At 44.5% G+C, this 24,149-nt stretch overlaps 2 protein-coding genes across 2 annotated transcripts in view; one reads left to right on the top strand and one right to left on the bottom strand.

Moving 5' to 3' along the window:
- Positions 1–796: 796 nt before the first annotated feature.
- LOC308300335 (E3 ubiquitin-protein ligase TRIM35-like) lies at positions 797–9,266 on the top strand (the record flags this gene model as incomplete). The annotated part of the gene is made up of 3 exons (XM_080744151.1): positions 797–1,643; positions 1,731–1,922; positions 9,262–9,266. 3 exons carry the CDS (start codon positions 797–799, stop codon positions 9,264–9,266), a joined length of 1,044 nt encoding a protein of 347 aa, XP_080600277.1.
- Positions 9,267–11,995: 2,729 nt separating this feature from the next.
- LOC308300324 (uncharacterized protein) overlaps positions 11,996–24,149 on the bottom strand; it is a gene marked incomplete at its 3' end in the record, with an annotated part of 68,154 nt that continues 56,000 nt past the window's right edge. The window contains exons 28-32 of the mRNA XM_080744140.1: positions 19,887–20,184; positions 15,736–16,106; positions 14,386–14,527; positions 13,604–13,752; positions 11,996–12,016 (exon numbers count right to left, since the gene is read on the bottom strand). Coding sequence (XP_080600266.1) covers positions 11,996–12,016; positions 13,604–13,752; positions 14,386–14,527; positions 15,736–16,106; positions 19,887–20,184 — 981 coding nt within the window. The remainder of the gene's footprint in view (positions 12,017–13,603; positions 13,753–14,385; positions 14,528–15,735; positions 16,107–19,886; positions 20,185–24,149) is intronic.

Here is a 24,149-nt window from a genome sequence, read left to right as displayed (position 1 = left end):
CATATTAATGCCCCAGGCACACTAAATATATTGCGTATCACGGTAGAACACTTACAGGGGGCTACTACTCAAAACTGGTCAAACTAAACACCTTACCTCCCCCTGAACTTTCTATTGTAAATACCATTTATTTATCTTTTCTGCGTAGCACTATGTTTTATTTGTCTGTCATTCAATGATATGTGAGTTTAAAAAGGATCCCAATTGAAACAAGCCGATATTTTTTTTTAGGTATAAATCTTTTTAGTTGACCTTTACAGAACTCACAAATCTGTACCTTTCCCTATAAAAGCAATCTTCTAATAAGGTCTTCAATCAATCAATCAATCAATCAAACATTACATCACAGCAACAAACCAATTTCAAAGTGAGATCCTTTAATGTCAGATCACTCACGCATACATTCACACTCTGCATGTGTCAGACTCTGTGTGTGTGTGTGTGTGTGTGTGTGTGTGTGTGTGTGTGTGTGTGTGTGTGTGTGGGGGGGGGGGGGGGGGTGTTTTGCATGTCTTAGCTCCACCCCTTACCAGACTCATCTCAGACAATAAAAGATTCACCGGCTTCAACTAAACTTCAGTTCTAGTCTGACTAAACACACAACTTCCAGAGAAGGAGGACAGACTGTCTTTCCACAGGAGGGAATACTGAGCTGACTCTTTAACCAGAACCAGGATTCACTGTGAAAGAAAGTCAACTACAGGGAACCTTGCATCTGGAGCACAGACTGTTACAACCACTGACTGGTTGATTTCCTGTCTTGATCAGAGTGATTGCAGCATCACTGAGAGATACAATGGCTTCGCTGTCGTCTCTTTCAGAAGAGGACTTTTCCTGTCCTGTGTGCCGTGACATCTTTACGGATCCTGTTGTCCTGTTATGCAGCCACAGCTTCTGCAGAGGCTGTCTGCAGACATGGTGGAGAGAGAAGCAACTAAAGGAATGTCCAGTTTGCAAGAAGACATCTTCGATGGATCACCCACCCCGTAACCTGGCTCTGAAGAACTTGTGCGAGGCCTTCAAACATGAGATACACGATCAGAGAGCTTCAAAACGCCGGAGAACTTCCGCAGAGTCTGAGGGTCTCTGCGATCTGCACAGTCAGCAAATGTTCTGCATGGAATGTCAACAGCCAGTGTGTGTTGTGTGTCCTGATTCAGAAAAACACACCGACCACACTTTCAGCCCCATGGAACAATCTGCACTGGGCTTCAAGTCGGAAGTCAGGCAATCACTGAAGCCTTTACAGGAGAGACTGAAGGTATTTAAGGATGATAGCCGTAAATATGCACAGACAGTAGCATACATTAAGCTTCAGGCCCAGTACACCGAGAGTAGGATTAAAGAACAATTTAAAACGCTACATCAGTTTCTTCTGGATGAAGAGGAGGCTAGAATCACTGCTCTGAGAGAGGAAGTGCAGAGTAAGAGTGAGTACGTCGAGTGGATGATTACTGACCTGGGCTATGACATAAACATCCTTTCAGAAACCATCGACCACATACAGTACAACTTGAGAATGGAGCACAACACATTCCTACACAACTACAAGGACACAATGGCAAGAATGGAGTCCTCATCTCATGACCGCCGGCCGTGGACGCCCCGCTCAGGACGACTGATAGACGTGGCCAAACACCTGGGCAACCTGACCTTCAGCGTCTGGGACAAGATGAAGGACATTGTCTCCTACACTCCTGTCATTCTGGACCCCAACACTGCCAAACCAGGACAGGTCCTGTCTGATGATCTGACCAGTGTGAGAGCTGAAATGCAGTGGCTTGCTGACGACCCAGAGAGGTCTGACATCTATGGCGTTGATGTTCCCGACAACCCAGAGAGGTTTGACCGCTTGGACATTGTCCTGGGTTCTGAGGGCTTTAACTCAGGGGCTCACAGCTGGGATGTTGAGGTTGGAGACAGTAAATACTGGTCACTGGGTGTGCTAGCAGAGTCTTTTCAGAGGAAGGGAATTAGTGGAGGTCCATTCTGGAGAATAAGCTCAGGTTCATCCTCAATGGCCTCCTCACCAGGGTCAAACACTAATCTCTCATGGAAGCAGATTCCTCGTAGGATCAGAGTCCAGCTGGACTGGAACAGAGGGAAACTGTCATTCTCTGATCCTGATACTAACACACACATACACACCTTCACACACACTTTCACTGAGAGACTCTTTCCATTCATTAGCGCTGCTACTGATACAATGAAGATGTTACCAGGGAAGGTCAATGTCAGAACCGTTATTGATGCTGATGTCATTGATGCTGCTGCTGCTGATGCTCATGATGATGATGACGATGATGATGTTATTGTTGATAACATGTTTTATGTCAGACACATTAATGTTGATGATGATGATGATGCTGGTAACTTGTTTTATGCAGGTATTAGGTAGTGGATTTTCATGATTCCAGCCTTGTTGTGTAACATTTGACAACAGGTTCTTAGTTATTTTGTATTTGAACAAAAACATCTTATAGGTGGTGAATTCTGATAATCATTTTCAACATTTTGAGAGTTTATTTTTTTGTAGTGCAACAAAATGATGAGAGCATTATGGACTCCATTTCTAACGGGCACTTTCCCCTCTTAGAAGATAGAATCACTGTAAAATGATGCATGAATCTCAAGATCTTTTCTTGAATCATTTAATGTATGTACTTTTGAATGATCTTGTCATGTAAAAAAAAATGTAATGCATTAATTCAAATAAACGTCTATACTGTATCTTGTGTGATTTGAGTTCAGTATTTCAGTTCTGTCAAAGCAAAACACAATTTAATTGTTACCCATGCAGTCAGTCTCCAAATGGTGACGATACTAATAGAATAGGGGTCTTCAACGTTTTCAGGCCAAGGACCCCTTAGCTGAGAGAGAGATGAAGCAGAGACCCCCACTAGAGCCTATATATTGTATACAATTGTCGCAAATTAAACATGTTCATAGATTTATTAGACAGCGTAGACTTGTTTGACAGCACTGTCATCAGACAGTGTATGTTGGATTAATGTGTATTTTCAGACATTTAACAACTTGAACCGTCAATACTTCTACCATGCACTCTTCTTTTCCCTCTACACACTCACAATGTGAGGCGTAGTGAGCTTGTAGATCTGTGATTTTTGGCTAATGTGCCACTCAGAATATGGATGCCAGGGTTCAAGTGGTTAATGTAAAAAACATGATCCTATCACACAAAGATTTGGCGCCCCCCCCCCCCCCCCCCCTGTAGGAACTCTGAGGACCCGGACCCCCTGTTGAAGACCCCTGCTATAGAAAGCTTGATATGAAGCTCATAGCATAGTGGGTGTTCTCCATTCTAGGCTAGTCTTATTGGCATTCAATCTTTCACTAAAACTGGTGTGTAGCTATTTTGTATTTGAAAAATACAACATACACAATAAATAATTATGACAGTCACAGCATAAAGGAAGATTAGCATGTCTTTCATGGGCACTAAAGATGCTCAATTAAGTCTAAATGTCCGTTTTATCTCATTCTCCACAACGGCTCATCTTAAAGGGATATTTCACTTTCAATTGGGGACAGTTTTTGAATTACTTGATTTAGTATGAAGATATTTGTTATCATGTTTTTTATATATTGTAACTTATGAAGATATAAGTTACAATAAACCCTTTGTAACTTCAAACTCAATTTTAACCATGATAGATTCAATGAAAACACCCGTCATTTTTTATGGTGACTCCTGACACCATCCGAATACGCAAGCTGGCCCTGTTTTTTCTGATAACTTAAGGACGGGTGTATTCATTGAAACTATCATGGTTAAAATGGAGTTTAAAGTTACCATGGGTTTGTATTGGAAGGGGGCAAATGGAGGGAAATGAATATCAAATATCTAAATACTGAATCAAGCAATTCAAAAGTGTCTTCACAAAAGCCAGATTAGACAATTATATTACCAAAAAATGTTTTGGACGTGATATAATATCCCTAAGTAAAATATGTACTGTACAATTTTGCATGAATCTCAACTGGTTTTATTGAACCATTTCATCTATAACCCTTTTTTGAAATATCTTGTCATGCTACAAAATAATGAACCAATATACGATAGATGTTTTCTAGATAAATGATCTGTAAAGAAAACGGCATGATTTTTTTCATGTCTTTGACATGAAAAAGTTTGAGAACCACTGATTTAGTACAAGGATTTAGAAGACATTTATGGAATCGGGACAAAATATTCAACTAATTTTCACGATTAAAAACTAATATATATCAGATCTACAAGCTCGCTTGTATTTCTGCTATTTTTCAACAGCTAAAGCATAAAATAATGGTTAAAGTTGTTCAAATCTAACATGACAGATTTGCGTGGTGGATTTTCTGTTTGTCAATGCTTGTGATTTTGAACACAGTCCCAGAACTAGACAGGCTAAAGGCCTCTCCATACTTCGACCGAAATGTTCGGTGAGTTGTGTTTTCCGACGTGCAAATTTCCAAACTCTCGTTCGGTCCAATGCTTTTCAGAAGTCCCGAGGGATATAATTTTATGGTAGAAAAGGACCTTTTGACCGAAAACGGCTGTTTCGGTCGAAGTATGGAGAGGCCTTAAGGGTGCATCTCTCTGTAGGAAAGGGCTTTGTTATGGAGCGTATTTGGGTCACTTTCTTTTAGGAGATTATAACATCTAAATGGATTTTTTTTACATTTTCATAATGAGTGGGTATCGTCCTAATTCTTCTCTGTATGCATTATTTGGTGTTTTCTGTTGAATGCAGTCTGGATTTGGTATTTTTGGTGTAGGTCACATTTTTGGAGTTCTAGTTAGTCAAGTCGACCCCAGAAAAATGGCTATTAATTGGAGGCTATGGAAAATAATTATCCAGGTTTTAATTGGGATTTCTAGCTTGAATGTTTTATTTGTTCGGATTAGAAAGCCCTTCTCTCCCTGCCTCTCAGGTCGTTCACAGCTTTGTTGAGGTTACCTGATGTGTTGCTGATGTCCCATTGTGTTGAATGAAGGTGTTTCTTCACATCAAACCTACAATGGGACAATGGGCTTCTTCTACTGCTTGTGTGTTATCCTCAGGATGGACATAATGTGTTTTTTGTTTTGTTTTACTGAACTACACTATAGCTGACAAACCAGTTTAGGACCTCTAAAGCAGGGATACTCTATAGTTGAGCCTCTTGGCCACATTAGAAAAAATGGCAAGGGTCAAGGGGCCAGTTGATAACATGACAAAATGAATGATACTTGATAACTTCTGTCTTTCATCTGCCCCTTATATTGTTGATTTTAACAACTGACACCAGTTTATTTTGAGCTAGGAGCAGAGCTAGGAATACCCCAGACAGTTTGTAAGTAGCTTGTATTCAGTATTTAGATAATTAATATTAATTTTATCAAACACACCCCCTTCCTATACAAACCTATTGTAACTTCAAACTCCATTTTAACCATGATAGATTCATTGCAAACCCGCTCTTTTTTCTGCATGGTGACTCATCTGTCCTCATAATACATGAGCTGGCCGTGTTTTTTCAATTACTTTTTTCATTTATTTGTATTCTTTTGGAAAATTAAAGAAATGTAATACAATAAAAAAAAATATTGTATTAATCTCAAACAATCTCCTACAAGATGACCTATTATTGTGCACTCACAGGCCATTTCCTTGTGGTCTGGGTCACTTGTAAAGAACTGACTCTGTTGCTCTGTGTTTATTCAAGGGTCTTTGTCGACCTCGTGTGGACAAAATGAATAACTACAAGTAGAAGTCTCCATGAAACCAGCATTCACTCGGTTAATTCAATATTAACTGTGAGTCTGGATGGAGTACAAAACAGTCCCACTCTGAGGCGATCTGACATGTTGGCAGCCCTGCAATCACGTCACCAATGACAGTCATAGCTGTCTAAAATTAAATAAAATACAATCAAATGTCCTCCTTCACACAGGAGGATCTCACTGTTTCCATAGACGACTTTCTGGTGATTTCTGTTCCAATGAGAACCTTGGTGTCATCCAGTGTTGTTTTTGACAGCAAATTTTATAGTTTCATAGTCTTTTGAATAAAATGTAATTTAGTTTTAGTCATAATTTTGTCACCTGAAAAGTATTAGTTTTAGTCTAATTTTAGTCGACTATTATCATAAGTTTTTAGGCGACTGAATCTACAGTTGATTTAGTCAACTAAAATGTATATTTGATTTTACACTTGATTGCGTGCTGAAAATAGCAGATCTACAAGCTCACAACGCGTCGCAGCACGCAACACCTGAGTGCAACCAAACATAAAATGACTCTCTTCAGCACTAGTCCCTCCCTAACGTTTTAGTCTAGCTTTTATTTTGTTGACGGAATTGTCAATATATTTAGTCTTAGTTTTAGTCATCACAATTTAGTTTTTATTTAGTTTTCGTCAGTGAAAAAAATGCAGTCGACAAACATTTTTCGTCATAGTTTTAGTCGACGAAATCAACACTGGAGTCATCCTATCCATACTTCATTTTACGCTATCAAGAGTTACATTATTGCAACCGTCAGGTCGCAAGTTACAACGAAAAGCTCCACCGGCTGTCAGTATGTCCGTCACGTCGCATCACGTCACACTTTTGGCCCCACTCTTATCTCTGGCACCGTTGCCCCTATCCATGCCAAACTTTGCACACACACTCCTTGACTAGCAAACCACAACCTCCACCCCTGCTTTCTCACATGGCCCTCTCTCTAGTGCCACCATGAGGCAAAACACATTTTTGGACACTGCTCCTACAGATTTTGCCCTACAATCACGCAAAGCGCTACACAGTATCTCTAAAGTCATGTCATCAACATGGATCTGTCCCATTTCCCAGATTCCCTCCTGATTGGCTACGATTGCCTTCTAAAGTTTGTGTATGTGACCTGACGGTTTCAACCCTACATTCAACCAACCAATACAAATCACGCATGGCTTCCCGAGGCTGCATGCTCGGGAGTGAGTAGCCAACTAAAAGTATCCAAAACCTACTGTGCTGTTATTTTTTTTTATCCACTTCTGGCGAACATCTTTGTGTATTTTTGTGGGACGTTTAAAGCTCTTGTTGGTTCTTTAACCCATTTAGGCCTAGAATTATTGAATGCTTTAGCTATTGAAAAATAGCAGATCTACAAGCTCTAAGAGCTTGTAGATCTGCTATTTTTGAAAAAGTCGTGAAAATGTGTGCAAATCTTTGAATATATGTATTTTTAAAGCGAACGTTTGTAACAAAAAATTTGCGTCTGGGTGGTCCCTGGAACTAGATATTTTGAGATGGAGTTTGTGGCCAAATACATATCATTTTGGGGGTCCTTCACATGAAAGGTTTGAGAACCACTGACATTGGAGCTCAGTTAGTCTGTTCTTGAGAGACTACTGTTAAGTGAAAAGGACCTTTTCTTTGACGATGGCTGGCCAGATAGCTGACGTAGAAACATAGGTTTTTTTTAAAAAACGTAGAAGGATTCAAAAGACACTTGTAGAATCGGGTCAAAATTCTAATTTTTACAATTTTTCAAAAATAGCAGATCTACAAGCTTGCAGCGCGGCACTCGGTGCGGCGCTGTGAGCTTGTAGATCTGCTATTTTTCAATAGTTAAAGCATAAAATAATCTGAGTGGGTTTTTAATAGCTGGGGTCTTCGGCCCAGCTCTTTAGTAAACAACGCCAGGTCGGGATACCAATTTAAGTCAATTAGGAGAGAATCCCACAAAGAGCATTAATCACTTTCAATAATGTAAAGTCAGTTTTCCAGTTCCAGTTCCAATGTTCAGCTCGTAGATCATTGAAATGAAAAGGGTTGTGAATCACTGCATTAGCTAACATTGACTCAGTTGGGTTGGGTTAACGTTTTAATGATTTTTGGAGAAGAAGAAAATAAAACTGTTTTGTGTCGCAGGGCTTGACATTAAGGCTTGTCCTGCTGTCTGGGACAAGTAATAAATCCTACCGGACAAGTTCGTTAAAAATGACAAGTGGCTCTTGGTTTCACCCTTTCTGTGACGCTCCTAGCAGCTTTGTGCTGTATGCTGTGGAAGGTGGAAAGGGGGGGCGTTGGCAGTCCTTTTGTTATTCATTCTATTTCAATGTCATGCTTTTGAGTCCTATGCATGCTTTAAAAAAATAGTAAAATACATTTCTAATTTTTAAGTGAGTTTTGTGCCCAGCCAAGTGAATGGGAAATGTACTTGTCCAGATGACAAGTGCCTCAAAAAGTTAATGTCAAGCCCTGTATGACAATGTGGAATGTTGGGGAGGGAGGGTGGGTGAGGGTGAGCAAGCTATCTGTGTAAGAATGTATCTGTATCCCTGTCCTGTATGTATGTATGCCTGCTGTTCATGTTTTTTGTATGTCATGTTCCTATGGGTCCCTCTTGAAAATGAGATGCTGCATCTCAATGGGGCTTTCCCTTCAATAAAATCTTACAATCTTACACAATCACAGAGTCAAACAGTTGCAGGTGCATTTCTTTAATATACAAATCACAGACCATTAAAAACAGAAACAGAAAGACATGTGATGGTTGCAGAATGATGCCGTTTAGAGTGTGACATCATGATGTAGAGCAGGGCTGCACAATCCATTTAAAGTAACAGAACATTGTGAATGTACTTATTTCACGATGGACCCTTTTCACAGACATACCTGTCATGGGACCCTTTTCACAGACATACCTGTCATGGCAAGGTGAAGACAACTGCCGCTAATGCATGTCAATCTGCGATGCAATCCATAGAGATCCAGTTCAGATCCTGTGGTCTCGTAGGACCACAATCAGGTTGACAAGCCTTTGAGGATAAGCCGACGCTATAGGTGAGCTTAAGGGCTCTATCAAGAAGGGTGAGGATTTTGTGGCCAACGTGAAGTAGATTGACTATGTATGTACCTTTAGTCCACAGCATTCGATATTCAGTTATCTAAAACCCTATTTGCACAGGAGTAGTAATAGGGCTCAAGTCTTAGAATGGCATCTAGGGCACCCAAGACTCACAGTTTCCTCTATAGAAGCTCAAAACGCAATTGCTCCTCCTCTGATTTCAGCACTCGTCTGGGGGACCCTGGTATAGGACATAAAGTTACAGGATTGCAGATTTAATTAATCTTATTTGATTTCGGTGTGCAAAAGATTAAGCTTTGTCAACAGTCAGTATTATTGTCGATACTGTCTGGTACACCTAAAACCAAGGTACCCCACAATTAATTTGATTATAGCTGCATCTGTGTTCACTCTGATGTGCTCTAAGTTTCCTATCATTAATACAGGTTAACCACCATTTCAATGTACAACAAATAAGAAAAATAGCCAATCTACGAGCTCACGTGTCACAACGTGAATTATTGTAGGTTAGCTATTTTGATTTAAATATTCATAAATAACTTTTCACCTACACACAGCCAGAAATATGGACGCCAAATCGAAAGTGGTTAAACATTGTACAACGCATCTCCCCTCACACAGAAAATAAAATCATAGCAGTAATTACTAGGGTTCGGATCCGTGTAATTGTTGGAATCGCGTTTTAACGATTCCATCTTAACGGTCCCATTCCTTAACAAAGGGGTCTTCAACATTTTCAAGCCAAGGACCCCTTAGTTCAACCTTTTCATAGATTCCATATAGTTTCATCGTTTGACAGCCCAATCATCAGTGTATTTTGGATTCATGTCAATTTGTGTTTTCAGAAATGTAACTACTTGAACCGTCAATACTTAATAAAGTTGACCTTTCCCTATGTACTTAGTCTGCTCTTTTTCCCCTCTACACCAAACCTCTTTGCCGAAAATAGCCGATCTACAAGCTCACGCCTCGCAGATCTGCTATTTTTGGCTACAGTTCTCAGAATATGGACACTAGGGTTCAAGTTGTTAATATAAAAAGGATTAGAAGATTTGGAGGACCCCCCTGTAGTAACTCTGATGACCCCCTAGGGGCCACGGACCCCCTGTTGAAGACCCCTGCCTTAAGAGTTCCTTTTGACAATACCAATATGGGGTTCGCTTACAGGTCTGTAACTCTGAGAGCATAAAAATAGAACAAATAGAGCTGTAAGGGTCCATTTGTTCTCTTTATGGTGGTCCTTGACATAAAAACGTTTTAGGACCACTGGCATTGTAATTGCAAATCAGACAATGTGATAAAACCGGTTCCGGAAACAAATGTGACGAAACGGATTCCGGTTCCACAATTTTTGAGCTGGGTTCCTCCGGTTTCCTGGGATCTCAACCCTAGTCATTTACATCACCTGTCATTTATCAAAACATTATGACAATCGTGCAGCCCCGTCTAACATCATCATGTAGAGTCTTTACATCATCACACACTCTTAATCCTTTTAGCTTTCTTTACCTTTGTGTTTTCATCTCTCAACTGTCCCAGGAGCAACAAATAGTCGAGGTCGCTCTGTTGTCGAGTTGTTGGGTTTAAATGACAATTTTTTTTTTTTACAACAATGGTTCATATTTTAGATTGTAATTAGAGAAAAGAAAACGTGTGTTCAAATGTTTTCATTTGCTGCTTTCCATCGTTTTAGCGAACATAAGGACTTTGATTTCAGTGTTTGGAGGCATGCAGGCAAGTGGCTTATTGTGTCTTTTTAGACACAATAAGCTGGTGATTTCTGTATTAGTGTGGTTGCCCAACAGGGCAACACAGTATAGTCCTGGGGAAACTTTATTTATTACTAGGATAACTTTTCCGCTGCCATTGGAAATTGACAGACAGACAGGCAGACAGACAGACAGACATCTGTCCGGGATAGGGAATCAATAGGGAATCAATGGGAGTGGGAATCAATAGGGAATCAATTAGTCGAGCTTCACATGACAGTTAGCTTACTGCAGAATATAGTCACCTCAGCAACTGTCAGCAACCACACTTGCAATTTCCAATTGCATCTGGTCTAGTTACTATTTACAGTAACACTACTAGCCCCATAAGTCACATCTGCCCATGAAGGATTGTGGTGCATCTTGGGAATGGGCTTATTGCGTCTAAAAAGACACATTTAGCCACTTGCACGCATGCCCCCACCCACTGAAATCAAGGTCATTAAAATCGCTAAAATGACAGAAAGCAGTAAATGAACACATTCTAACACTCATCTTTTCTTTTCTCTAATTACAATCTAAAATATGAACCCTTGTTGTAAAAAACAAAACAAAGTTGTCCTTTAAGTGCTTTTTGCTGAAGGACACGTAGGAACTGTCTCTCTGTGTTCCTCCGTGGTTCCCTCCCCGTCTGTCTTCATCTCCTCCTCCATTTCCTCTCCATCTCTCCCCGTTTTCACCGTCTCCTCGCTGGTTTGTGTCTTTACCTCCTCCTCCTCCTCCTTAGTTGTGGTTGTTGGTTCTTCGCCCGTCCTCGTGCTCGCCTCCTCTCTTCTCTCCTCTCCTGGCTCCTTCCTCTCCTCCCTTACCTCCTCCTCCTCTCCTTCTTTGGCGTCCTCCTCCTCCTCCTCCTAGAGGTGGGTGATATGGAAAAAATACAATATTGCAATATTTTCCCAAGCTGTATCACGATTAGTGATGGAGCCCTAAACAAGGGTAGCTCGATATCCCAATAACAGATTCATAGAGTACCCGGTATCAATAAGCTTTGGGCTTATCAAGCTTGTTATGGAGCATAGCGGCCCAAGATGACATGTTTAAACAATCAAGATAAGAGGCAATCAAGAACTGATTACAGTACTATCCATAATATAAAGCCATTTAACACTTATTGCACACTAATTGCACACTATCTTCATAGATGGTGGTCAGCAACAAACTCACAGTCGCAACAATGGGCCAATAAAAAGATATATCAGTTATGTTCTGAATTTGTCATCTCATATCTTTCCACAACATATTAGAAAACGCTCAATAGTGGGCTCGATAAAAGCCCGCCTCAATAAGCAGGATCAATAAGGCGCTCATTATCAATAAAAAATAACGAGCTCCATCCCTAATCACGATACAAGATCTTATCACAATTCTTTTTTCATGTTGGTTTTCATGGTTATTTTTCAAGCACAACCACCTGTAAGGTAACAAACACGAAAGGAAAAAGGAGTAACAGAACATTTAGACCAGAGGTCCTCAAAGTGGGGTCCAGGGACTCTCTGGGTTCCTTTTGGGAGCGTCTAAATTGACCCTTACAAGTATATGTAACTGACAGTATACACATGAAACTAAATGGACCCATAAGGGAGTCAGAGCGTCAGAGTTAACCTTGACATGTTAGAGTTCAGAATTACTGATCTAGACCAAAACACAGGTTTAAATTAAATTCAGCAGTGAATCTCTGTATTAACAATTCCACAGGATTCTTTTATAAGGCTCCCTCATTGTATCACGATATCCCAGAGTCAAATCCAACAAAGGGTCAAACTCGTTCTTCTGCTATACCACCAAAATGTGGAACACCTTACCAGAGGCCATAAAGGAGTATGGATCCCTAGCATCCTTTAAAATCGCCCTGAAAAACCTACAGGCGGCAGCCGTTCGCAACTGGTAAAAACAAACCTAACCCTACCCTTCCCTGACCCTTTCTTCTTTGTATATACTTACTGTTTGTATAGACTTACTGTTTTTTGTTTATTCTTTCTTTTTTCCCTGACTATATCTACTGCATAGTACTGTGTTCTATTTGTCTGTCATTCAATGTTATATGATATACTTAAATGGTTTCCTGTGGAAATAAGCTTAGTCTTTTCTAGGATCTCCTTTTAGTAGACCTTGTACCAGTGAACTGTACCGTCATGAAACTGTACCTTTTCCTATGCAAACTTCTAATAAAGTCTTCAATCAATCAATCAATCAATCTATAGGATATCTCTGAAAAGGCATATCGTGGAGACATTCAGGGTTCCCACACATTTTTACCAATTAATTTCCAAAACTTTTCCAGAATATTTAACCCAATTTCCAGGACTATATAACAATAATTCAGCTCAATAACGAGTCGCTTACTCCTATTCGCAGTGCCAAAAGACAGGTAGTGTATGCCAGTGGTTCTCAACCCTGACGAGCACTAAGAGTTGAGGAATTTTGTATAACATGCGTTGCGAGGCGTTGTGAGCATGTAGATCTGCTATTTTCACAATTTCTGCCTCGAATATTGTCACCCGAGAGAGACTTGGAGTAGAACCGCTGCTCCTACACTTGGAAAGGAGTCAGCTTAGGTGGTTCGGGCATCTAGTACGGATGCATCCGTACTAGACCAAAGATCAGATGGAGGGATTATATCTCCAAACTGGCTTGGGAACGCCTCGGTATACTCCCTGAGGGAGTGGAGGAAGTTGCTCGGGATAAGGAAATCTGGAGGTCTCAGTTGGAACTGTTAGACCCGATTCCGGATAAGCGGTTGAAGATGGATGGATGGATGGACAAATTGGCCCATGTTTAATTTGTCATTTCAGAGGTATTAACAAAATCAATAACCAAAGACAATGCAAAGCTATTTTTTTCCAGGACCTTCCAGGACCCTTGATCAATTCCAAAACTTTTCCAGTATTGGATTTTTTTTCTTCTAATTTCAAAATATGTCCAGGAATTTCATGACCGTGGGAACCCTGGACATTGTATCATCTCGAGGATATTTATCACCGTATGGTCCACTCTTTACCTTCTCCTCCTCCTCTTCCTCCTCGTCCAGTTCATCGGTGGCCTCCTCCTCCCCTCCCTCCACAGCCTCTCGTCCCACCAGCGCCCCCCAGAGGCCATGGAGGAGCCGCGCCTGCACCTCCTCAGGGCTCTGCTTCTCCTCCTGGCCTTCTATGGTAGGAAAAGATGAAACTAAATTAAACAGTTTACCCAAAGATACAGAATTGCTAAATTCAATTCAATTCAATTCAATTCAATTCAAACATATTCCAGACACAAAGGGGGTCCATAGAGTAAATACAGTTTTCAGCCTCACAGCCTCTGCCACACAGTCTACCAGCAGATAGTTAAAGCATTAGCCATAAATCATAACTCTTGTAGAGGTAGTTTACATTGGGACGTTTACCCCCAACATTAATTTATTGGAAGACATATGGACTAACACATGCCGCGACGAGTGGACGGGACGGTAGAAGAGTTTCGACAATGCGGTGAGCACCTTATATATTGACGTGTACATGTTTTGAGCCGAACATGGACGTTAGGGCTCACCCAGCAAGAGCGTTCTGACTCCCCTTTATAACTCTTGTAGAGAGTAATGTCCCAATATAAACTACCTCTACAAGAGGTAGAGGTAGTGTGAATGTGGGAAGTGAGGACGCTGGCGTCGAATGTTCGCCGCTTCACTTCCCAATGTATGAATGAATGAACCGTTGTAAAGCGCTTTGTGCACTTGGAAAAGCGCTATAAAATGCAATTCATTATTAAGAGTTATGATTTATGGCTAGTTAAAGCATGAAATACCTGCTGCAGGGAGGATGCCAGCCAGATGGAAGCTGCTCTTCAGGAGGTGTTTGTGGGAGGAGAGGCGGCTCAGAGCCTCCAACACACAGTCCACCAGCAGGTGGCACACGCTCAGCTCCAGCTGCTCCGTTGACGCCACATCCTGCGGAAATAGCAAATCCTGTGAGCTTGTAGGTAGGGATGGAGCTGGTTAATTTTTATTGATAATGAGCTCCTTATCGATCCTGCTTATTGAGGCGGGCTTTTATCGAGCCCACTATTGAGCGTTTTAGAATATTTTGTGAAAAGATGTGAGACGGAAAATTCCGAACAGAACTGGTATCTTTTTTTGTTGGCCAGTTGTTGTGACTGAGATTGTGGCTGACCACCATCTATGAAGATGAAAATGTACAAAAGTAACACATATTATGATCATTAAATGTTATTAGAACAATCATTCATTAATGTGCAATAAGTGTTAAATGGCTTTATATTATGAATAGTACTGTAATCATTTCTTGATTGCCTCTTGTCTTGATTGTTTAAACATGACGTCATGGGCTGCTATACTTGAGAACAAGCTTGATAAGCCCAAAGCTTATTGATACCCGGTACTCAATAAATCTGTTATCAGTTTATCAAGCTACCCTTTTTTCGAGATCCATCCCTACTTGTCTAATCAATTTAGTTGACTAACAAATTAATATTGCTTTTTGATTATTCAAGAATAAAACTTCAAGACTCCATGAGGTTTGACCATTTATATTTATTTTACTGGAAATAGCCGACCTACAAGCTCACAACGGGTCGCATCGCGGCGCGTTCTGAGCTTGTATATCTGCTATTTCCACTTTTTTTGAAACTGTTTGAAAATATATGAAACATTTTCAACATGTAATCGATTGACAATTATGACAAAAATAATTAGATGATTATGTAATAATTGTGACGGGCCTACCTCCAGGGGTTCCATGCCAAGGACTCCCAAAACTACATGTATTTGGCCACGGACCCCCATCTCAAAATATGTTGTTCCAGGGACCCCCCCATCTCAAAATATTGTATCAGGGACCCCCAGAAGCAAATATTTGAGTTACAAATGTTCGCTTTCAAAAAGATATATTCAAAGACTTGCCCAAAAAAAAGATATATATATATATATATATATATATATATATATATATATATATGCTGTATATATCACGGTTTAAAAAAATAGCAGATCTACAAGCTCGCAGTGCAGCACTCGGTGCCGCGCTGCGAGCTTGTATATCTGCTATTTTTCAATAGCTAAAGCATTCAATAATTCTAGGCCTATTAGCGTCTGCTAAATGCCTAAATTGTAAATTGTAAGAAAACGTCGATCCTTACCTCCAGGGGTTCCTGCATGGCGCGGTCCCAGCGGTGGAGCAGGAAGCGCTGCAGCGCGGGGCGCAGGCACATGTCCAGCGGCTGCAGGCGGTGGCTGCAGCCGGCGGGCACCACGGCGGGCAGCGTGGCGCAGGCGCCCAGCGCGCTCAGGAACATCTGGCCCAGGTGCTCGCGGTGCCCGTCCAGCACCAGCAGGTTCTTCCTGGGCCGCCCCGGGCCACCCTGGGCCGCGGAGGAGAGGTGGCGGCGCCACACGGCGCGCGTCCACAGCTCCACGCCGTCCTCGGGGCTGAAGGCGCCCGGACGCGCCTCCACCAGGAGGGAGTTGGTCACCGCGGGCCACAAGCGAGGGCTCCTCAACAGCACCAGACCTGCCGGGGGCAGCAGAGGGATAATGACGGTTTAGTTGCGGTCTGATCTTTTCTATAATTTTTATCCCACGATTTTGTAACCCATTTTTCACCCAGTGCCAATTGCCTATGTAATCCTGGGCTCTGCTCTCCCTCTGCCGCACCTGGGGAGACAACGGACTGAACTCATGCTTCCTTGCATGATGCATGAGGAGCCCAAGTTGCTTCTTTTCACCTGAGAGTGGAGATTTCCCTGGTTTGGACGCGTGGAAGGAACAAGTTATTCCAACCAGTTCCTTTCCCTTCCATCAGGCGCCCCGGCTGGCAAGGGGGAGGCATTATTGAGACCAGGATTACTGCATGTTTTTGTGAGGGTATCAACTGTAGGAGACACGGGGAGAACATGCAAACTCCACACAGAAAGGCCCTATTGCCAACCCCACCTAGGGTGTGGGCGCTGATGACGCGGAGGGAGGAACACGCCCCCAGTGCCCACAGCGTCCCCCGGCAGCAATCGGTTGATCAGATTGCGGTCTGATCAACCGTGGCTGGGTCGTCCCCGGGACGGTTGATCAGTGTTGCGATAAAATAATGCTAGAGACTGGAACACAACCATGGACTACAAACCATGGATTGACATCCAGACCTACTGCACATGCAGTATGAAAAAGAGCCGCTACCTTTAAATGCATTTTAAATCTGAGTCTTTAGTTTTTTTCTTTATACTATCTGAATTGTATTGACAAAAAAACAATGCTCCTATTTGTTCCAAAAGCTTTATGTGTATATATACTGTATATATATATATATATATATATATATATATATATATATATATATGTATATATATATATATATATATATATATATACTGTATATACAATGACACAATGCGACATACTGTAGCTCTGTTTACACAAAGTTGCAAATGAATTCTGTCTTTGTCCTTTAACTCTGGCAGATAAAGGGTTAAACTAATCGATTGTGATAAAACATTCTCCATTTTGGGTATGTTATTATGCAAGTATATTATTAAGCGAGCTAGTAGTAAATTGGCTATCTTCACTATTTTTGCACAATTCAAGCTAAAAAAAGAAGAGAAACATTAAAACTCAGTGTGATCAGTGTTAATAAAATTACACACAAAATCAATATTAAAATCTAGACTACATGAAAGTATCAGCCTGCATAGATAGCAGGCATACTGTACATGGCTTCAAGTCTGCGTGCAAAAAAACAGTGTAATTATTATTCAAATAATCACATTAGTAAACCAGTAGAATAATGGCTAAAAGAGATCATCAGGGTTCCCACACATTTTTACCAATTCATTTCCAAAACATTTCCAAAACCTTTCCAGAATAATTAACCCAATTTCCAGGACTATATAACAACAATTCAGCTCAATAACAGGTCGCTTACTCCTATGCGCAATGCCCAAAGACAGGTAGTTTATGCCAGTGGTTCTCAACCTTTTCAGGCTGTGACCCCCGAAATAATCATGTTTTAACTGGGGACACCCATCCTGACGAGCACTAAGAGTTGAGGAATTTTGTATAACACGGTTCTATTGTGAAAATAGCCGATCTACATGCTCACTATTTTCACAATTTCTGCCTCTAATATTTGACAATTTGGCCCATGTTTAATTTGTCATTTCAGAGGTATTAACAAAATCAATAACCAAAGACAATGCATAGCTATTTTTTCCAGGACCCTTGATAAATTCCAAAACTTTTCCAGTACTGGAAAAAATATTTTTCTAATTTCAAAATATTTCCAGGAATTTCATGACCGTGGGAACCCTGGATCATGGACAGCACTAACCTGGCAGCACGGTGCCGTCAGACAACACGGTCAAGTAGAGGGTGAGCATGGGACACTAACCTGGCAGCACGGTGCCGTCAGACAACACGGTCAGGTAGAGGGTGAGCATGGGACAGCACTAACCTGGCAGCACGGTGCCGTCAGACAACACGGTCAGGTAGAGGGTGAGCATGGGACAGCACTAACCTGGCAGCACGGTGCCGTCAGACAACACGGTCAAGTAGAGGGTGAGCATGGGACACTAACCTGGCAGCACGGTGCCGTCAGACAACACGGTCAGGTAGAGGGTGAGCATGGGACACTAACCTGGCAGCACGGTGCCGTCAGACAACACGGTCAGGTAGAGGGTGAGCATGGACAGCACTAACCTGGCAGCACGGTGCCGTCAGACAGCACGGTCAGGTAGAGGGTGAGCATGGGACAGCACTAACCTGGCAGCACGGTGCCGTCAGACAACACGGTCAAGTAGAGGGTGAGCATGGGACACTAACCTGGCAGCACGGTGCCGTCAGACAACACGGTCAGGTAGAGGGTGAGCATGGGACACTAACCTGGCAGCACGGTGCCGTCAGACAACACGGTCAGGTAGAGGGTGAGCATGGGACAGCACTAACCTGGCAGCACGGTGCCATCAGACAACACGGTCAGGTAGAGGATGAGCATGGACAGCACTAACCTGGCAGCACGGTGCCATCAGACAACACGGTAAGGTAGAGGGTGAGCATGGGACAGCACTAACCTGGCAGCACGGTGCCGTCAGACAACACCGTCAGGTAGAGAGTGAGCATGGGACAGCACTAACCTGGCAGCACGGTGCCGTCAGACAACACCGTCAGGTAGAGGGTGAGCATGGGACAGCACTAACCTGGCAGCACGGTGCCGTCAGACAACACCGTCAGGTAGAGGGTGAGCATGGGACAGCACTAACCTGGCAGCACGGTGCCGTCAGACAACACCGTCAGGTAGAGGGTGAGCATGGGACAGCACTAACCTGGCAGCACGGTGCCGTCAGACAACACGGTCAGGTAGAGGGTGAGCATGGGACAGCACTAACCTGGCAGCACGGTGCCGTCAGACAACACCGTCAGGTAGAGGGTGAGCATGGGACAGCACTAACCTGGCAGCACGGTGCCATCAGACAACACGGTCAGGTAGAGGGTGAGCATGGGACAGCACTAACCTGGCAGCACGGTGCCATCAGACAACACGGTCAGGTAGAGGGTGAGCATGGGACAGCACTAACCTGGCAGCACAGTGCCGTCAGACAGCACGGTCAGGTAGAGGGTGAGCATGGGACACTAACCTGGCAGCACGGTGCCATCAGACAACACGGTCAGGTAGAGGGTGAGCATGGGACACTAACCTGGCAGCACGGTGCCGTCAGACAGCACGGTCAGGTAGAGGGTGAGCATGGGACACTAACCTGGCAGCACGGTGCCATCAGACAACACCGTCAGGTAGAGGGTGAGCATGGGACACTAACCTGGCAGCACGGTGCCGTCAGACAGCACGGTCAGGTAGAGGGTGAGCATGGACAGCACTAACCTGGCAGCACGGTGCCGTCAGACAACACGGTCAGGTAGAGGGTGAGCATGGGACAGCACTAACCTGGCAGCACGGTGCCGTCAGACAGCACGGTCAGGTAGAGGGTGAGCATGGGACACTAACCTGGCAGCACGGTGCCATCAGACAGCACGGTCAGGTAGAGGGTGAGCATGGGACAGCACTAACCTGGCAGCACGGTGCCATCAGACAACACGGTCAGGTAGAGGGTGAGCATGGGACACTAACCTGGCAGCACGGTGCCGTCAGACAACACGGTCAGGTAGAGGGTGAGCATGGGACAGCACTAACCTGGCAGCACGGTGCCGTCAGACAACACGGTCAGGTAGAGGGTGAGCATGGGACACTAACCTGGCAGCACGGTGCCGTCAGACAACACGGTCAGGTAGAGGGTGAGCATGGGACACTAACCTGGCAGCACGGTGCCATCAGACAGCACGGTCAGGTAGAGGGTGAGCATGGGACAGCCGGAGCCGCACAGCCTCAGGGCCTCCACCCTCTGGGCGGTGCTGCAGCCGTCCTGCAGGAGGCCGAAGTCCACGAACAGGCACAGCTCGTCCATGGCGGCCACGGCGCGGGGGGGCAGCCTGCTGCCCGCGATGTGTCTCTGGGTGAACTGGCAGAAGCTCCGCGCCCGCTCCTCCAGAGAGGGGGGCAGCACGCGGCTCAACGTGGGCCGCCTGCCCGGCCTCCGCAGGCCCAGGTCATGCTGCAACACAGAACACACAGGGGGTTCAAGCTAGGGCATTAACGAAAAAGTCGACAAGTCGATTCAGTCAACTTCATTACACAAGTCGACTCCCACTAGGGCTGTCACGATTATGACATTTTACATGACGATTAATTGTCACTCAAATAATTGCGATTGACAATTTAATTGTGTTTTTGTCGTTGACAATTACATTTCTGTTTGGCTTGTAGGCTTTGAAGTTGCACATGGTAGATATGACACATAACCTAAATATACAAAGAAATTACTGACATATTTGACAACTTTATACTTAAAAAAGAACATTGATAGTGGAAATAGCCGATCTACAATAGCAGATCTACAACCTTGTAGATCTGCTATTTCCACTGTTTTTGACTTTAAAAATAATATATGAACATTTTTCAACATGGAAACGATTATGACGATTATGAAAAATAATCACGATTATGTCAAATAATTGCGATTAGGCGATTATGTAATAATTGTGACAGCCCTAACTCCCACCAGAGAATGTCGAAAGTCGAAGTTGAAAAAAACAAATACTTTCTATTGTGAAAATAGCCAATCTACATGCTCACAACGCCTCGCGACGCGAGGCGTTGTGAGCATTTAGATCGGCTATTTTCACAATTACTGTCTCTATATATTTGACAGTATGGACAATGTTTGATTTGCCATTTTAGAGGTATTAAAAAGTCCTTAACTCATCCACTGCATATGACTAGTTTGAAGAGTTATAGTTATGTGTCCACTCTGCTTATGACGAGTTTGACAAGTTTAAAAAAAAAAAAAATTTCTTTTTTTTTTAAACATATCTTTGGACCCCATTAAATCTAGTGAACATGATTTCAATCGCGATTTTGCATGTTCCACCCCCATACAACCCCATCTTTCATACAGGGCAGCCATCTTTGCTTACATAACATGTAAAACATAATGGCTATTATCTCAAGAAAGAATGCCTGAACGGATTTCCAATCGGATTTTTTTGTTTGAAAGCTGTGAACAAACTGCACAAACATGGTGCATGATCTGTGCATGGGCGTGCATGATCTGTGCACTATAAATTACATGGAAGTCTATGGAGACTTCTGGCGGGGAGATCCCAAAGAAGGCATATTCAAAATGGCAGTAGAGGAGTTAAATTGGCACTTTAGAAATGTGAAGATACCCTCTATACACTTAAACTTTATGTTGGATTGTTTACAGTTGAGTGAGAAAACAATGTTGCACATCAAGTTAATCATCTGGGGACCCAGAAAAATAATTCGGGGGTCGTGTGAGATGTGATGACGTTATCACATCTCGACTTCAACTCAACTTTTTATTGAGTCGAGTCGACTTGCAAAAATCACAAGTCGTTAATGCCCTAGTTCAAGCATAAACTGCTTTTTTGTTGTTGTTGTTGTTGTTGTTGTTAGGACACAGTGATTTGATTTAGTCACCTGAAAAGTTTTAGATTTAGTCTAATTTTAGTCGACTAAATATCATAAGACTTAAGGGCGACTAAATCTACAGTTGATTTAGTCAACTGAAATGTATTTTGGAAGGCCTTGATGGCATTGTAATGACTGATTTTACACTTGGTTGCATGCTGAAAATAGCCGATCTTTCAGCACGCAACACCACCTGAGTGCAACCAAACATAAAATGACTCTCTTCTCCACTAACGTTTTAGTCTAGTTTTTATTTTGTTGACGAAATTGTCAATATGTTTAGTCTTAGTTTTAGTCATCACAGCTTAGTTTTTATTTAGTTTTTGTCAGTGCAAAAAACGCAGTCGACAAACATTTTTCGTCATAGTTTTAGTTGACGAAATCAACACTGCCAGGGCCCAGTCCTACCTGCAGCATGAAGCCCAGGGCCCAGTCCTACCTGCAGCATGAAGCCCAGGGCCCAGTCCTACCTGCAGCATGAAGCCCAGGGCCCAGTCCTACCTGCAGCATGAAGCCCAGGGCCCAGTCCTACCTGCAGCATGAAGCCCAGGGCCCAGTCCTACCTGCAGCATGAAGCCCAGGGCCCAGTCCTACCTGCAACATGAAGCCCAGGGCCCAGTCCTACCTGCAGCATGAAGCCCAGGGCCCAGTCCTACCTGCAACATGAAGCCCAGGGCCCAGTCCTACCTGCAGCATGAAGCCCAGGGCCCAGTCCTACCTGCAGCATGAAGCCCAGTCCTACCTGCAACATGAAGCCCAGGGCCCAGTCCTACCTGCAGCATGAAGCCCAGGGCCCAGTCCTACCTGCAGCATGAAGCCCAGGGCCCAGTCCTACCTGCAACATGAAGCCCAGGGCCCAGTCCTACCTGCAGCATGAAGCCCAGGGCCCAGTCCTACCTGCAGCATGAAGCCCAGTCCTACCTGCAACATGAAGCCCAGGGCCCAGTCCTACCTGCAACATGAAGCCCAGGGCCCAGTCCTACCTGCAGCATGAAGCCCAGGGCCCAGTCCTACCTGCAGCATGAAGCCCAGTCCTACCTGCAGCATGAAGCCCAGGGCCCAGTCCTACCTGCAACATGAAGCCCAGGGCCCAGTCCTACCTGCAGCATGAAGCCCATGGCCCAGTCCTACCTGCAGCATGAAGCCCAGGGCCCAGTCCTACCTGCAGCATGAAGCCCAGGGCCCAGTCCTACCTGCAGCATGAAGCCCAGTCCTACCTGCAGCATGAAGCCCAGGGCCCAGTCCTACCTGCAGCATGAAGCCCAGGGCCCAGTCCTACCTGCAACATGAAGCCCAGGGCCCAGTCCTACCTGCAGCATGAAGCCCAGGGCCCAGTCCTACCTGCAGCATGAAGCCCAGGGCCCAGTCCTACCTGCAGCATGAAGCCCAGTCCTACCTGCAGCATGAAGCCCAGGGCCCAGTCCTACCTGCAGCATGAAGCCCAGGGCCCAGTCCTACCTGCAACATGAAGCCCAGGGCCCAGTCCTACCTGCAGCATGAAGCCCAGGGCCCAGTCCTACCTGCAGCATGAAGCCCAGGGCCCAGTCCTACCTGCAGCATGAAGCCCAGGGCCCAGTCCTACCTGCAGCATGAAGCCCATGGCCCAGTCCTACCTGCAGCATGAAGCCCAGGGCCCAGTCCTACCTGCAGCATGAAGCCCAGGGCCCAGTCCTACCTGCAGCATGAAGCCCAGTCCTACCTGCAGCATGAAGCCCAGGGCCCAGTCCTACCTGCAGCATGAAGCCCAGGGCCCAGTCCTACCTGCAACATGAAGCCCAGGGCCCAGTCCTACCTGCAGCATGAAGCCCAGGGCCCAGTCCTACCTGCAGCATGAAGCCCAGGGCCCAGTCCTACCTGCAGCATGAAGCCCAGTCCTACCTGCAGCATGAAGCCCAGGGCCCAGTCCTACCTGCAGCATGAAGCCCAGGGCCCAGTCCTACCTGCAGCATGAAGCCCAGGGCCCAGTCCTACCTGCAGCATGAAGCCCAGGGCCCAGTCCTACCTGCAGCATGAAGCCCAGGGCCCAGTCCTACCTGCAGCATGAAGCCCAGGGCCCAGTCCTACCTGCAGCATGAAGCCCAGGGCCCAGTCCTACCTGCAACATGAAGCCCAGGGCCCAGTCCTACCTGCAGCATGAAGCCCAGGGCCCAGTCCTACCTGCAACATGAAGCCCAGGGCCCAGTCCTACCTGCAGCATGAAGCCCAGGGCCCAGTCCTACCTGCAGCATGAAGCCCAGTCCTACCTGCAACATGAAGCCCAGGGCCCAGTCCTACCTGCAGCATGAAGCCCAGGGCCCAGTCCTACCTGCAGCATGAAGCCCAGGGCCCAGTCCTACCTGCAACATGAAGCCCAGGGCCCAGTCCTACCTGCAACATGAAGCCCAGGGCCCAGTCCTACCTGCAACATGAAGCCCAGGGCCCAGTCCTACCTGCAGCATGAAGCCCAGGGCCCAGTCCTACCTGCAGCATGAAGCCCAGGGCCCAGTCCTACCTGCAACATGAAGCCCAGGGCCCAGTCCTACCTGC

This window comes from Nannobrachium achirus, assembly GCF_963921795.1.
Source record: "Nannobrachium achirus genome assembly, chromosome: 2".
Classification (NCBI taxonomy): domain Eukaryota; kingdom Metazoa; phylum Chordata; class Actinopteri; order Myctophiformes; family Myctophidae; genus Nannobrachium; species Nannobrachium achirus.
The sequence above is the reverse complement of the archived record's forward strand: the minus strand, read 5'-3'. Positions and strand labels throughout refer to the sequence as shown.